The sequence below is a fragment of the Cherax quadricarinatus genome, chromosome 24, assembly GCF_038502225.1.
Source record: "Cherax quadricarinatus isolate ZL_2023a chromosome 24, ASM3850222v1, whole genome shotgun sequence".
NCBI classification, from domain to species: Eukaryota; Metazoa; Arthropoda; class Malacostraca; order Decapoda; family Parastacidae; genus Cherax; species Cherax quadricarinatus.
Window position 1 is genome coordinate 35,678,168 of NC_091315.1, and position 15,799 is coordinate 35,693,966.

The 15,799-nt window shown below is 38.2% G+C and overlaps 1 protein-coding gene across 7 annotated transcripts in view; it reads right to left on the minus strand.

The window, feature by feature from the left end:
- The window catches only part of Dgkepsilon (diacylglycerol kinase epsilon), a 30,188-nt gene extending 14,705 nt beyond the window's left edge, over nt 1-15,483 (minus strand). For 2 of the 7 annotated variants that reach the window (XR_011392386.1, XM_070088361.1), the window contains exons 1-3: nt 15,329-15,483; nt 4,479-4,638; nt 2,396-2,567 (exon numbers count right to left, since the gene is read on the minus strand). Coding sequence is in view for 6 of the 7 variants with exons in the window: in XM_070088361.1 (XP_069944462.1) it covers nt 2,396-2,567; nt 4,479-4,638; nt 15,329-15,387 (391 nt within the window). In the remaining variant the exon portion in view is untranslated. Of the gene's footprint in view, nt 1-2,395; nt 2,568-4,454; nt 4,639-4,999; nt 8,013-15,282 lie in introns of those variants that run through there. The other 5 variants (XM_070088364.1, XM_070088365.1, XM_070088362.1 and 2 more) reach the window with 5 other exon arrangements.
- Between the last annotated feature and the right edge of the window lie 316 nt (nt 15,484-15,799).

Below are 15,799 nucleotides of genomic sequence, written 5' to 3' on the forward strand. Positions count from 1 at the left end.
GAATGGAGACGAATGGTATTTGGGACCTGACGATCTGTTGGAGTGTGAGCAGGGTAATATTTAGTGAAGGGATTCAGGGAAACCGGTTATTTTTGTATAGCCGGACTTGAGTCCTGGAAATGTACAATGCCTGCACTCTGAAGGGGGGGTTCGGGATATTAGCAGTTTGGAGGGATATGTTGTGTATCTTTATACGTATATGCTTCTAAGCTGTGGTGTTCTGAGCACCTCTGCAAAAACAGTGATTATGTGTGAGTGAGGTGAAAGTGTTGAATGATGATAAAAGTATTTTCTTTTTGGGGATTTTCTTTCTTTTTGGGTCACCCTGCCTTGGTGGGAGATGGCCGACTTGTTAAAAAAAAAAAAAAAAAAAAAACAGTGACACTGCCCATCCTTGTCTAAGGCCTACTTTTTCTGGGAAATAATCTCCCTCTCTCCTACATACTCTAACCTGAGCCTCACTATCCTTGTAAAAACTCTTCACTGCTTTCAGTAACCTACCTCCTATTCCATACACCTGCAACATCTGCCACACTGCCCCCCTATCCACCCTGTCATACGCCTTTTCCAAATCCATAAATGCCACAAAAACCTCTTTACTCTTATCTCAATACTGCACCTATATGTTTCACTGTAAACACTTGGTCTACACACCCCTTACCTTTCCTAAAGCCTCCTTGTTCATCTGCTATCCTACTCTCCATCTTACTCTTAATTCTTTCAATAATAACTCTACCATCCACTTTACCAGGTATGCTCAACAGATTTATTCCCCTATAATTTTTGCACTCTCTTTTGTCCCCTTTACCTTTAAACAAAGGAATTATGTATGTTCTCTGCCAATCCCTAGGTACCTTACCCTCTTCCATACATTTATTAAATAATAGCACCAACCACTCCAAAACTACATCCCCACCTGCTTTTAACATTTCTATCTTTATCCCATCAATCCCAGTTGCCTTATCCCTTTCCATTCTACTCACTGCCTCACAAACTTCCCCCATACTCACAACTGGCTTTTCCTCACTCCTACAAGATGTTATTCCTCCTTTCCCTATACACGAAATCACATCTTCCCTATCTTCATTATCAATTAACAATTCCTCAAAATATTCCCTCCATCTTCCCAATGCCTCTAACTTTCCATTTAATAACTCTCCTCTCTTAATTTTAACTGTCAAATCTATTTGTTCCCTAGGCTTCCTCAACTTATTTATCTCACTCCAAAACTTTTTCTTATTTCCAACAAAATTTATTGATAACATCTCAGCCACTCTCTCATTTGCTCTCTTTTTGCATTGCTTCACCACTCTCTTAACCTCTCTTTTTCTCTATATATACTTTTCCCTCCTTGCATTACTTCTACTTTGTAAAAACCTCTCATATGCTAACTTTTTCTCCCTTACTACTCTCTTTACATCATCATTCCACCAATTGCTCTTTTTTCCTCCCACACCCACTTTCCTGTAACCACAAACTTTTGATGAACACTAACACTACATTCTTAAACCTACCCTATACATCTACGACCCCATTGCCTATACTCTCACTAGCCCATCTATCCTCCAATAGCTGTTCATATCTTACCCAAACTGCCTCCTCTTTTAATTTATAAACCTTCACCTCTCTCTTGCTTGCTGCTTCCTTAGCTCTAACTCTCTCAGATACTCCTGACTTAATCCCATTTATTTCTCCCTACTGAAACTTGCCTACCCCCTTCAGCTTTGTTTTGCTTAGGGCCAGGACATCCAACTTCTTTTCATTCATAACATCAGCAATCATCTCTTTCTTATCATCCGCACTACATCCACGCACATTCAAACATCCCAGTTTTATAAAGTTTTTCTTCTTTTGCTTTTTAGTAATGTGTACAAGAGAAGGGGTTACTAGCCCATTCCTATACTCAAAATAATGCAGCTGCATCATGCTGAGTTGAATAACACTATACACAGACCAATCACCCCATGCACATAGAACTCCTTCCCAAACTATCTGCTGCACTCAGAAAATTACAAATACAAGAGAAAAAATAAAACTGACATTCAGATTACAATACTTTTTCAATAAGAATTCTAGTAAACAGAAATTTGTGCATTTCAGACACTCCCAGGCACAAATTAGTTGAAACAAAAATATGTTAGGTAGTCAGCATCATTTATGAATACTGTACTTGTAGCCTGAAATATCAAACAATTTATGAATACATAATTTGAAAACTGTAAACTTAATAAAACTTGTTATGTATCAAGGTATTCTTGAAAGTTAGTTTTTTATAACAGAAAAATAAGATGTTTTTATAACAGAAAAATTTATCACTATATATAAAAGCTACTAACTGGAAAGGAATTTACCTGGGTAATTCATTGTATGGAAAAGAAGGAAATATGAGCATCACCTTGAATCCAGTGATGCTTGTGCGTAAGGCTCTTGGTAGTGATGAGTTTGCATGGCAATGTCTTGTCAGCTGCAACAATGCACTCTGGAGAGTTGGCACACACTCCACACGAGTCACAGAAAGCCCCATCACTAACCATTATCAGTTTCTGACATATGTTGCAGAAGCATGGCTGTTAAGGAGATGTGATGTCAAACTCACTAACACTCCAGTATTTATGCCTTGCATAATGTGTAACATCATAGCTGTTATGTATAGTACATGCAAACTGAGATTTCACAGTTGTTAATGAAAAATATTTTATAAATATGGCATCATATGAAATCAAATGTGGGTCAATCTTTTCCTACAAGCTACAAAAATGTAAGAATTGAAATGGATTTTTATTTAATCTATGCATTATCAAGGGTCCCACTGTTGCTACAAATTAACAGTAAATATATGCTAAAAAGCTTAAACTATCACAGGAACTTCTAACTTTTCTATGCTTAACAAATTTCATTTCCACCTTTTCTACTTAGACTTAATAAAGTATTTTATTACCCCATTATAACCAGTGGTGGCTTGTAATTCCAGTAATACCTATACTATCGTACCGCATCAAACTTCTATTTTTAATCATTTTTTATCTCGTTTCAACCAAAAAAAAAAAAAAAAAATGAAAAACTCGCTTATAAATACATTGAAAACAACATACAACAAATTTTTCCTGTAACATATTTGTCAGTTGCAAATTATTTTAGCGTAAAGTTGATGAAGTCATACATCTGGCAGTGAGCATCTGGGGAGACTGCAGTTCTGCAGTTCCTATGGATGAGCTGCCCCTGGTTACAACACACATTTACTAAACACCTTACTCTAGGATGCCCTTTACTGCTGAAACCAAAATTTAAGAAGGTTCAACCTTGGTTTACATAGTTGCTTTAAAACTTTGTAATACATGCTCAAGCACTTAGGATAAAAGATTGCAAGAATTTTTAAAGCTTTAGATGACATGTTATGTCAGTTCAAAATACAGCGAAGGGATAACAACACTTGACTATGTGATACCAAATGATGATAGTACACGAGTGCACACACAGACAATAACAAAGTGACGTGGGCTTAGCCAGCAGCCCCACTTACTGTGCATCGTATTGCCTTCTAATTATTTTAAATTTATTTTTAATTTACGTATTTCTAATTTTAAATTTATTTCTATTTTAATCTTATTTCTAATTATTTTAAATTCATTTTAAATAAATAATTTGAGTGTGAGTTTGAATTTGAAAATGGACAAGTGCTGGATGTGGCCCATACTGGGCAAACCTGTGATGCAGTGGACTTGGTCCACTGCACTGATGGTCCTACCAGGCACCTTCTGGATGGCTAAACATACAATGCAATACATTCTGTCAGCTGCATCAAAGAATCTACTGGACACCCCCATACAGAGAATTAATCAAGCCTTTGTCTGGAAAAAAGTTTTGACTGTTAGCTATTATACTAATGATTTACTGTAACTTTACTCAAAAACCCACTGAGGTTCATTATTTAAATTTTTTGTGTTATATAAACACTATTTTTATATTCAGGATAAAGCACTAAACCTGCAGGGATCATACAGAATCTGGTAATAGGAGACAATCAGATCTGATCAAAGAGGAAGAGGGTGGCTCCTATTCTCTGAATCAAGAACTCATCAATGATGTCAATGCACCCTCATTGAAGGATATGTTGAAGATAAAATAAAATTTTAGTACATAAGGTTTCGGTAAACTTTATGGCACAAATTATAGAAGCATAAATTCACAAAAAAATAAGAAATGGATATGAACATAAACCAATAAAAAATGTGGTTAATAAATTGCCAATCAAAAGGTGTTTTTACATGTTACTTAACATTATTATATACATGCTATCTAAGCACTCGAAACATTACTGGAAGAGACTACAATGTTTGAAGCAAATTTATTATTAAAAAAGTTGTGAAAAATAACATTTTAAAGCAGATGAATTGGTGGGGTACCATAAATTATATACTGAAAAATACCAACAAAATATCAATTGACCAAAATACCTATTGACAAAGCCCTAATTTTACCCTAGAAAACATGCGAGTGACACACCACCGATGGCCTTTCATCACATCTCTAGCATGCAAGTTGTAGTGGTGTCGTCTGTTGGTAAGCTTGACAATAACTATAACTGCCAAGGCTAATACGATGCCGAAAGTTATTTGCTCTGTTGTTTCACTCATTCGGCTGTTGAAAAATAAATAAATGTCAATCAGTTGAGAAGTATCAAATATTTCTATATGGTAAGGCATGAGTTCATTAAGATAGAAAATCATTACCAAGCCTGACCTTTTAACCCTTAAATGGTCCAAACAAATCGACGTTCAAATCCGTAGTGCTCCAAAAGTAGATCTACGTTTTTTTTTACATATTTTCAAAAATAACAAAAAAAAAAATGTAGATAAAAGTTTTTTTTGCACATTTTTAAATGTAAAACAAGAAAGAAGATCTACATTTTTTTACATACTTTCAAATGTTGAAAAAACGTATATATACGTTTGGACCATTTAAGGGTTAAAAGTAATATATATATACAGCCTCCCCTCACTTAACAACGGAGTTCTGTTCCTGTGACCTCATCGGTAAACGAATTCATTGCATACTATACTACAATGGCAGTGGGTTTGTGTCAACCATCTTTGATATTGTTTTAATGTCACCTTTGCACCATTTATAACATTTCTGGTATATTTTTAAATGTTTATACAGTAGTGTACTGTATACTGTAATATCAGCTCTAATATACATTATTTAGGTATGCATACTGGTCAGAAAGCCCATCAACCATAGGATCTAATCTCGCCAATAAAATCCCACATACTAATGCCCATGCCGGGGACTACCTAGATGGGAATTTCCCAAATTCCTTCTATCTTGCACTTACTGAGCCCTCGGAAGTCACCGAGATTATAAAGTCACTTAAAAACAACTCAGGGAATCTGTCTAATGTCCCACCATTACTGTACAAGCGAGCGGCCCATATCCTTTCGCATGCTATTTCATTACTTTTTAACAAGTCACTAGAAACTAGCACCTTCCCGAAACTACTCAAGATGGCAAGGGTTACACCAATACATAAAGGTGGTGACCCTACAGACTTAAACAACTATAGGCCAATATCAAACTTACCATTGCTATCCAAAATCTTTGAGAAACTCGTGCACAGGAGACTATATTCATTTATAACAGCACAAAACATACTCAACCCCTGCCAATTTGGATTTAGGAAAAATAAAAGCACTAATGATGCAATCATAAAAATACTAGATCTGCTTTACACAGCATTGGAAAATAAGGAATATCCACTAGGAATTTTTATTGACCTAAGAAAAGCTTTTGACACAGTAGACCACAACATCCTACTCCACAAACTTGACCATTACGGTATAAGAGGCCATGCGCTTGCTTATTTCAAATCTTACCTTACTAATAGGTATCAGTATGTTACCATTAAAGACACAGCATCAACAACACGGCCACTTGATACTGGAGTTCCGCAGGGAAGTGTCCTTGGTCCCCTGCTCTTCCTCATATACATCAATGATCTTCCAAACGTATCCCAACACCTGAAGCCCATTCTCTTTGCTGAGGACACGACTTATGTCATCTCTCACCCTAATCTTGCCACCCTCAACACCATTGTTAACGAGGAGCTGATCAAAATATCGACTTGGATGACAGCCAATAAACTTACGCTTAACACTGACAAAACCTACTATATTATGTTTGGTAGCAGAGCAGGAGATGCACAAATTAACATTAAGATCGACAACACTCTAATTACCAGACATAATGAGGGCAAATTCCTAGGCCTATACCTTGACAACAACCTGAATTTCAGCACCCATATCCAACACATAACCAAAAAAGTATCCAAAACAGTTGGGATCCTCTCCAAGATACGATACTATGTGCCGCAAAATGCCCTTCTCACACTATACCACTCACTTATTTATCCATACCTCACCTATGCTATTTGTGCTTGGGGATCAACTGCAGCAACACACCTAAAGCCAATAATAACCCAACAAAAAGCTGCAGTAAGATAATCACTAAATCCCATCCCTGGCAACACACCCCCCCACTCTTCATAGATCTAAACTTACTCCCTGTTCAGTACATCCACACTTACTACTGTGCAATCTACATCTACAGGACCTTAAACTCCAATATCAACCTTGACCTAAAACGCTTTCTTGATAGTTGTGACAGAACCCACAGGCATAACACCAGACACAAACATCTCTACGACATTCCCCCATGTCCGACTAAACCTTTACAAAAATTCAATGTATGTCAAAGGCCCTAAAATCTGGAACACCCTACCTGAGAACTCTAGAACTGCAGACACATTCATCACCTTCAAAACTACCATTAGAAAACATCTTATCTCCCTGATAAACCCCATCAACTAACTACACGAATACCACCTGGTGGTTCACACTTACACTCACTCACCCATTTGACCATAAACAGAAATATTAATCTCAATCTTAAAATAATGAATCCTATGATACTCCAATACTGAAACTATGTACTGTGCCAAAACAAAAGCATTCACATTGCTAAACTGACAAACTAGTATTTAGTCACTTAGCCATAATACCAACTTACCTCATAATTTGTAATATTTTAAAATAAAGAATTAAACTAAGTCTGCCCGAAATGCCTAGCCATGCTAGGCGTTCTAGTGGTACACTCTGTAATCATTATTTAACTATATGTAAACCACACAACAACCAAATTCTGTAAATTCAACATTGTAATCTTTATAGAGAATAAACTTTGAATTTGAATTTGAATTTGAATCATAAGTCTGAGTCATTGGTAAATGAGTACATCGCTAAGTGAGGAGAGGCTGTACTGTATATAATATGTACATATTATCTTTTGATTTTAAGACTGATAAAACTGGGAAAAAGTTTTTAAATTATGAAGAAAATTTAAGTGATTTTGCTTAAGCCAAGGAAAAATGCCTGTAAATAATTAATTTTGACAACTGCACTGACTTGAATGTTTACCTGCATTAATGATTAACAAAGTTCAATTTTCTACCCAAAGTAACTTTGCTAAAATTAATATAATGTACAGCTTAATCCTACCCAATCTATCACTTAAATACATGATATATTTAGGCGAGTTAAACAGATGACTTGTAGAATTATTATTACACTCAAAACTAAGTGCTAAACTCACAAGGGCTATACAGCAAACTGGTAGTTCAATGATAGAGCTGGATGAGATATACCTGGAGTATACCTGGAGAGGGTTTCCGGAGTCAACACCCCTGTGGCCCAGTCTGTGACCAGGCCTTATGGTGGATCAGGGCCTGATTAACCAGGCTGTTACTGTTGGCAGCATGCAACCCGATGTATGAACCACAGCCCGGCTGGTCAGGTACTGACTTTAGGTGAGTGTATAGTGCCTTCTTGAAGACAGCCAGGGGTCTATTGGTAATCCCCCTTATGTATGCTGGGATGCAGTTGAACAGTCCTGGGCCCCTGACACTTATTGTGTTGTCTCTTATCGTGCTAATGGTGCCCCTGCTTTTCATTGTGGATGATGTTTTTGCCATTGTGGATGATGTGTGCATCATCTGCCGAGCCCCACTTATCGGGTTAGGTTTTTGCACTTACAAATGCATACAAACACTAGATAACAAGTTTACACTAACATATATTAAGTTAGCAATTTAAAAAAGTACATACACACATAGTGCACTCATTACTTACCTGCTTAATCTAGGGTGAGACAAGTAGTATTTATTGTAAGAAATCAAGTGTGGTATGTATTGATAAGCCAGGCTACCTTACCAGGCCACCCCACCCACACATACTATTCTATGATATTTGCATCCCAGAGCGATAAAATGTATATACAGTTCACTCATTACTTACCTTTTGCTTTCATATGGAGTGATTTTTGTGTGCAAGTTTGGTACTAATCCCTATAGGATTTTCTAAGTGTATATAATCATGTATCTCTCCTGCCTGCATTCTAGGGAGCCTCTCCTCACACCAGCTGCCTCTGTTCACCTAGCAATTAATCAGGAACTGTGTTAAAAAACTGTTGTGGGTCACATCCTGTGGGATGAAGTATACCTGATATGACAAGATGAATGACATAATAACTTTTGCAATGTAAATGATTATAATGGACAGTTTGGGACCAATGTAAATGATAATTAAAATAAGTACAAATTCTTTTTTTTAACATGCTGGCTGTATGCCACTGAGGCAAGATGACCCAAAAAAAAAGAAACAACTTTCACCATCAATCACACATAATCATAGTTTAGATGTCACTCTAAACCCCTTCTTTAAAGTGCAGGCACTGTACTTCTTACCTCCATGACTCAAGTCCAGCTAACTGGTTTCCCTAAGTCCCTTCATAAAATATTACCCTGCTTACACTCCAACAGCTCATCAAGTCCCAAGAACCATTCATCACCACATTTAACACACTCACACAAGCCTGTTGCATATCCAAGCCCCTCCATCCTTTCCTAGGATGACTCCTCCCCCTCCTTCTCTCCACTAGATTTATACACCCTCCAAGTCATCCTATTTTGCTCCATTGTCTCTAAATTACCAAACTACCTCAAAAAACTTTCCTCAGCCATCTGAACAATACTTTTAGTAATACCACACCTCTAATTTCCACATTATGAATTCTCTGCATAATATTTACCTCACACATTGCCTTTAGACATGACATCTCACTGCCTCCAGCCTCCCAAACTCATATAAAAGTGTTGGTTCCACTATACTCTCATACATTCCCTTCTTTGCCTCCATGGATAAAGTTCTTTGTCTCCACAAATACCTCAATGCACCACCCACCCTTTTCCCTTCATCAATTCTATGATTTACCTTGTCTTTCATAAACCCTTCTGCCGATAAGTCTGCTCCCAAATGTTAGAACACATTCACTTCTTCCATATTCCCTCCAATCTGATATCCAATTTTTCTTTACTAGCTTGTTTGATACTCTAATCACCTTACTCTTACCTATGTTCACTTTCATCTTTCTTCCTTTACAAACCCTCCCAAACTCATTCACTAACTTTTGCAACTTTTCTTCAGAATCTCCCAAAAGAACAGTATCATCAGCAAAAAGTAACAGTGTCAATTCCCATTTTGTACTAGATTCCTCATAATTTAATCCCACCCCTCTCCCCAACACCCTTGCATTTATTACTTTTACAATGCCATCTATATGTTAAACAGCCGTGGTGACATTACACATCCCTGTCTAAGACCTACTTTGACTGGAAAGCAATCTCCCTCTGTCCTACACACCCTACCCTGAGCCTCAGTATCCTCATATATACTCTTTACACCATTTAGAATCTTGCCACCTATTCCATAAGTCGAACCTTGGTTGTAGATTCCATTATTTGTTGAATAAATCAGTTTTCGAATGAGGTGTTCGAGGAAAACATGTCCTGGTTTTCGTACGTTCTCTTGGTTGTTGACAGACAAGTTTGGGTAACAAGACAATTTTTTACTGAGTGAGTTTCATGAGGTCTTTGCTCCCAATGTTAAAAAGTACCTCATTAAAAAAAATTGCCACTCAGGGCCCTTTGACTTATAGATAATGCTTCTAACACCACTCCTCTCTTTCAGCCCATGGACCAGCAGATCATTTCTGACTTCAAGAAACACTATACCAAAGTACTTTTTGAAAGTTGCTTTGAAGTCACTTCGGAAACAAATTTAACCTCCAGGGAGTTCTGGAAAGACCATTTCAAAATCCTCATCTGCTTGAGGCATATAGACAAAGCCTGGGGAAATGTGTCTTCCAGGACCATGCAGTCAGCATGGAAGAAATTGTTGCCTGACTTTGTGGCAGCCAGGCATTTTGAAGGCTTCGAAAGGTGAGCCTGAGCCGGTAGAGGATACTGTGTTCCTGGGGAAGACCTTGGGCCTTGAGGTGACTGAAGATGATGTGGAGTTGGTGGAGGAGCACAGAACTGAACTCACCACATAAGAACTTCTAGACCTTCAAAAGGTGTTAGATAATGCTCCTAACACCACTCCTCTCTTTCAGCCCATGGACCAGCAGATCATTTCTGACTTCAAGAAACTCTATACCAAAGTACATTTTGAAAGTTACTTTGAAGTCACTTCGGAAACAAATTTAACCTCCAGGGAGTTCTGGAAAGACCATTTCAAAATTCTCATCTGCTTGAGGCATATAAACAAAGCCTGGGGAAATGTGTCTTCCAGGACCATGCAGTCAGCATGGAAGAAATTGTTGCCTGACTTTGTGGCAGCCAGGGATTTTGAAGGCTTCGAAAGGTGAGCCTGAGCAGTAGAGGATACTGTGTTCCTGGGGAAGACCTTGGACCTTGAGGTGACTGAAGATGACGTGGAAGAGTTGGTGGAGGAGCACAGAACTGAACTCACCACATAAGAACTTCTAGACCTTCAGAAGGTGTTAGATAATACTCCTAACACCACTCCTCTCTTTCAGCCCATGGACCAGCAGGTCATTTTTGACTTCAAGAAACTCGATACCAAAGTACTTTTTGAAAGTTGCTTTGAAGTCACTTCGGAAACAAATTTAACCCCCAGAGTTTTCTGGAAGGACCATTTCAAAATCCTCATCTGCTTGAGGCATATAGACAAAGCCTGGGGAAATGTGTCTTCCAGGACCATGCAGTCAGCATGGAAGAAATTGCTGCCTGACTTTGTGGCAGCCAGGGATTTTGAAGGCTTCAAAAGGTGAGCCTGAGCCGGTAGAGGATATTGTGTTCCTGGGGAAGACCTTGGGCCTAGAGGTGACTGAAGATGATGTGGAGGAGTTGGTGGAGGAGCACAGAACTGAACTCACCACATAAGAACTTTTAGACCTTCAGAAGGAACAGCAACAGATTGCAGTGGAGGAGCTGTCATCAGAGGAAGAGTAGGGAAGGGATAATGTGCCCATCGCACTTGTCAAGGAAATGTATGCTAAATGGCATGAAGTGTAGGAGTTTGCTGAAAAATACCATCAAGACAAAGCAGTGGCCATCTGTTTCTCTAACATGTACAATGACAGTTTAATGTCTCAATATAGACAAGAGTTAAAATGGAGCCTGAAGGAAACCTCTTTAGACAGGTTTTTAATAAGACAATGAACCAGTAAGCCAGAACAAGGTACATGTATTAGTGGTAAAATAAGACAAAGAAGAGAAACAACACAAGACAGTTGCCTGACATGGTATTAATAGAAAGTGACTCCTTCCAAACAGTAACATCCTCCCTCCTCTCCTTCACCTCCTGCTTATAGTATGCCATTAGCTCTCCTCTGACAGGTAAGGGGCAGTTAAATTTTAATATTCATTTTTACATTTCTCTGTGCTGTATAATTTTATACATAGTTTTATGTAGTAGTTAGCACATTATTAACATTATTATACTGTCATTTGGGGTCAGGAACAGATTAATTCTCTTTACATTATTCTTTTTGAGAGAAATTGCTTTGGTTGTAGAATCGACATCTGGAACGAATTAAATTCGAAAACCGAGGTTCCACTGTACTTGTAACATCTACCACATTGCTCCCCTATCTACTATATCACATGCCTTTTCTAAATCCATAAAAGCAACAGAAAATTCCCTACCTCTATCTAAATGCTGTTCGTTTATATGCTTCAATGTAAACACTTGGTCTACGCATCCCCTACCCCCTTCTAAAGCCTCCTTATTCATCTGCAATCCTGCTCTCCATTAATAACCCTACCATACACTTGTTCATCTGCAATCATGCTCTTCAGTAATAACCCTACCATACACTTTACCTGGTATACTCAGTAGGCTTATTTCTCTATAATTTTTACACTCTCTTTTGTCCCTCTTCCCTTTATATAAAGGAACTATGTACACTCTCTACCATACCCTAGGTACCTTTCCCTCTTTCATACATTTATTGAACAAAAGTACCAACCACTCCAAAACTATATCCCCACCTGCTTTTAACATTTCTGTCATGATCCCATCAGTTCTGGTTGCTTTGCCCCCTTTCATTATACCCAATGCCTCACACACCTCCCCCATGCTCACATCTGGCTCTTCTTCACTCCTAAAAGATGTTATACCTCCCAGACCAATGCATGAAATCACTGCCTTCCTCTCTTCATCAGCATTTAACAGTTCCTAAAAATATTCCTGCCATCTTCCCAGTACCTCCAATTCCCAATCTACTAACTCCTATTCTGTTTTTAACTAGCATGTTCATTTGTTTCCTAAGCTTTCTTAACCTGTTTATCTCACGTCAAAACTTTTTCTTATTCTCAGCAAAATTTGTTAAGAACACCTCTTTCACTCTATCAATCACTCTCCTTTTGTACTCCCTCACTGCTCTCTTCACCTCTCTTTTACTCTCCATATACTCCACTCTTCTTATATCACTTCTGCTTTGTAAAAATCTATCATAAGCAAACGTTTTCTCCCTTATCACATGCTTTACCTCATCATTTCACCAATCACGCCTCTTTCCTTCCACACCCACCCTCCTATATCCACAAACTTTTTCTCTGCATTCTAAAACTGCATTTTTAAAACTATCCCACCTCTTCAACCCCCACACTACCTATAATCTCACTAGCCCACCTTTTCCCCAATAGTTGCTTATATCTTACCCTAACTTCCTCCTCCCTTAGTCTATAAACTTTCACCTCTCTCTTACTTGCTGCTGCCATTTTCCTTTTGCTCCATCTACCTCTTACTATAACTGCAGCTACAACTAAATAATAATCTGATATATCTGTAGTCCATCCATAAACATGCACATCCTGAAGTCTACCCATAAACATTTTATCCACCAATACATAATCCAACAAACTGCTTTCACTAGATGCTATATAATATCTTGTATACTTATTCATCATCATTTTCTCAAAATGTTTTACTTATTACCAAACCTCTTTCTATACATAGTTCAGTTAAAAGGTCCCCTATTATCATTTACCCCTGGCACTCCAAACTTACCTACCACTCCCTCTACAACTGTTTCTCTCACTTTAGCATTCATGTCGCCTACCACATTTACTCTCTCTCTTGGCTCAAAACTTCTACACTTCTCTCTTCTACAGGTGCATAAACACTTACTATAACCCATTTTTCATATCCAACCCTTGGTAGACAGCATCCACCCAGGGAAGTACTACTGTCATGCCAAATGGGTGTAAAATGGAAACCTGTATTTGTTTCACACAATGGTAGGAGTGCTGGTTTATTTTTTCTGTTTCATAAACCACAAGATAACAAGTATATCTTGCTACTTTTATTTACAATTAGGTCACTACACATGCATGTACATGTTTCATGTATACACACTCTTCTGAGTTTTCCTTCTTAATAGTTCTAGATATTCTTATTATTTTCCTTTTATCTCCATGGGGAAGTGGAATAAAAATCTTTCCTCCATAAGCCATGCATGTTGTAAAAGTCAACTAAAATGCCGGGAATAATGGGCTAGCAACCCCTTCTCCTGTACAGCTTACTAAAAATAAAAAGAAAACTATAAATTATTGGTATCAAAATATTCAAGTAAATCACCACAATTATTACATTCTGAGGTAAGCACTAAACTTGTATGGATCATACAACACCTGGGAAATGGGAAGTATTCCATCCAAGGGGAGGGCAAGTCCAATTTCTTGAATCAAGAGCCTCTCACTGGCATCAAGGAACCAACCTCCCTCAGGTGGACTAAATAAAATATAAAATAATTTTTGTCCTAGCTCAGTAAATTATCATATAGATCCTGGCAGCCATACACTGTCCTGGAACCAGTTTTGATGATTAAGTAACCATGCCAAAATTTGCTAAAAAAAAAATGCTAAAATTTTCCTTTAGCTTAAAAATGTCTTGATGAGTAAATGGGGGGCAATCAGACTTGATTCAAGTGAAAATTATCATCATGGGGGTGTTAAACCCATAGGGATTATACAGCACCTGTGGGGGGAGGGGGGATGGAAGGCATTCATGCTTAATTAAGGGAACTCGAGCTTAAATCCAATTCCTTAGATCAACGTAAGATTTTGTTCGGATTTTTAACCCCAGAGGATCAGCCAACCAGGATAATCCAAGAAAGGCAATGCATCATCGACAACTGTCTGTCTTATTTCCATTAGGGTCCTCAATCTTGTTCCCCAGGATGCGACCCACACTGGTTGACTAACACCCAGGTACCTACTTGCTTGCTAGGTGAAAGGGACAACAGGTGTAAGGAAACACTTCCAATGTTTCCACCCTTGCTGGGGATCAAACCACAGACACTCTGTGTGTGAAGCGAAAGCATTGCCTACCAGGCCATGGGACACTAAGCCCCTCACCAGCATCGAGAAACCTCCCTTGAGGGGAAGTGAAGAACAGCTTCAATTCCACAGATCAAAAGCATTTCATCAGCATTAAGGGTAAGATGGAAATGATCCTTCAAAGGTAAAAGCTGCCTTGATGCTGGTAAATGAATCTTGGTCCAAGAAATAAAAGAGTTCTCCTCCCCTTTCACATATAATAAAAATTAATTATTATTATACTTCTGGGAAAATGCTGAATCCATAATGAAACATCATATATATTAGTGTTTGATCCAAGGAAGAATATGGTTCCAATTCTTTGGATCAACAGTCGTTCACAGAGAAACAGAGTTGGCTCAAGTCTGGAAGCGCTAAACCTGTACGGGCCAGCACCTTGGGAAATAATTATTACTATTATTATGAAAACTAAGCGCTAAACCCAAAAGCTATAGAAATAAAATGGTAAATTTTGAAGTCGGCCATTCGGTAAAAAAAAAATGCTTATAAAATCAATAATACAGTGTTATCATTATTATGATTACATTCAAAAGCAAGCGCTAAACCCGTCTGGGTCATACAGCATATTACAGTGTGAAAAAAGCCGCCAGTTTGGTTAAAAAAGATGAAAGTGAAGCGAGGAGGTCCATGAGTGTTGTTGTTGTTGTTGTTGGGTTGTAGGGCAGGACGGTCCCAGCACCGTCCAGCAGGCACCACCCAATTTCCCACCGAAACAAGCAAGTTCATTCATGTATACAAAAATACAATTACACAGATTATCACATAGCATCACATGTCTAGAGAGCCTAAGATAACCCCCCAAAAAAGTCAGACAAAGTGACTTATTTTCATTGGGGTCCCACTCTCCCACCTAGCCACTCGCCCTCCCACCCAGACCAATTTGCCTGTTCAAGCTGCCAATGTAAGATAAGATAAGATTTCATTCGGATTTTTAACCTCGGAGGGTTAGCCACCCAGGATAACCCAAGAAAGTCAGTGCGTCATCAAGGACTGTCTAACTTATTTCCATTGGGGTCCTTAATCTTGTCCTCCAGGATGCGA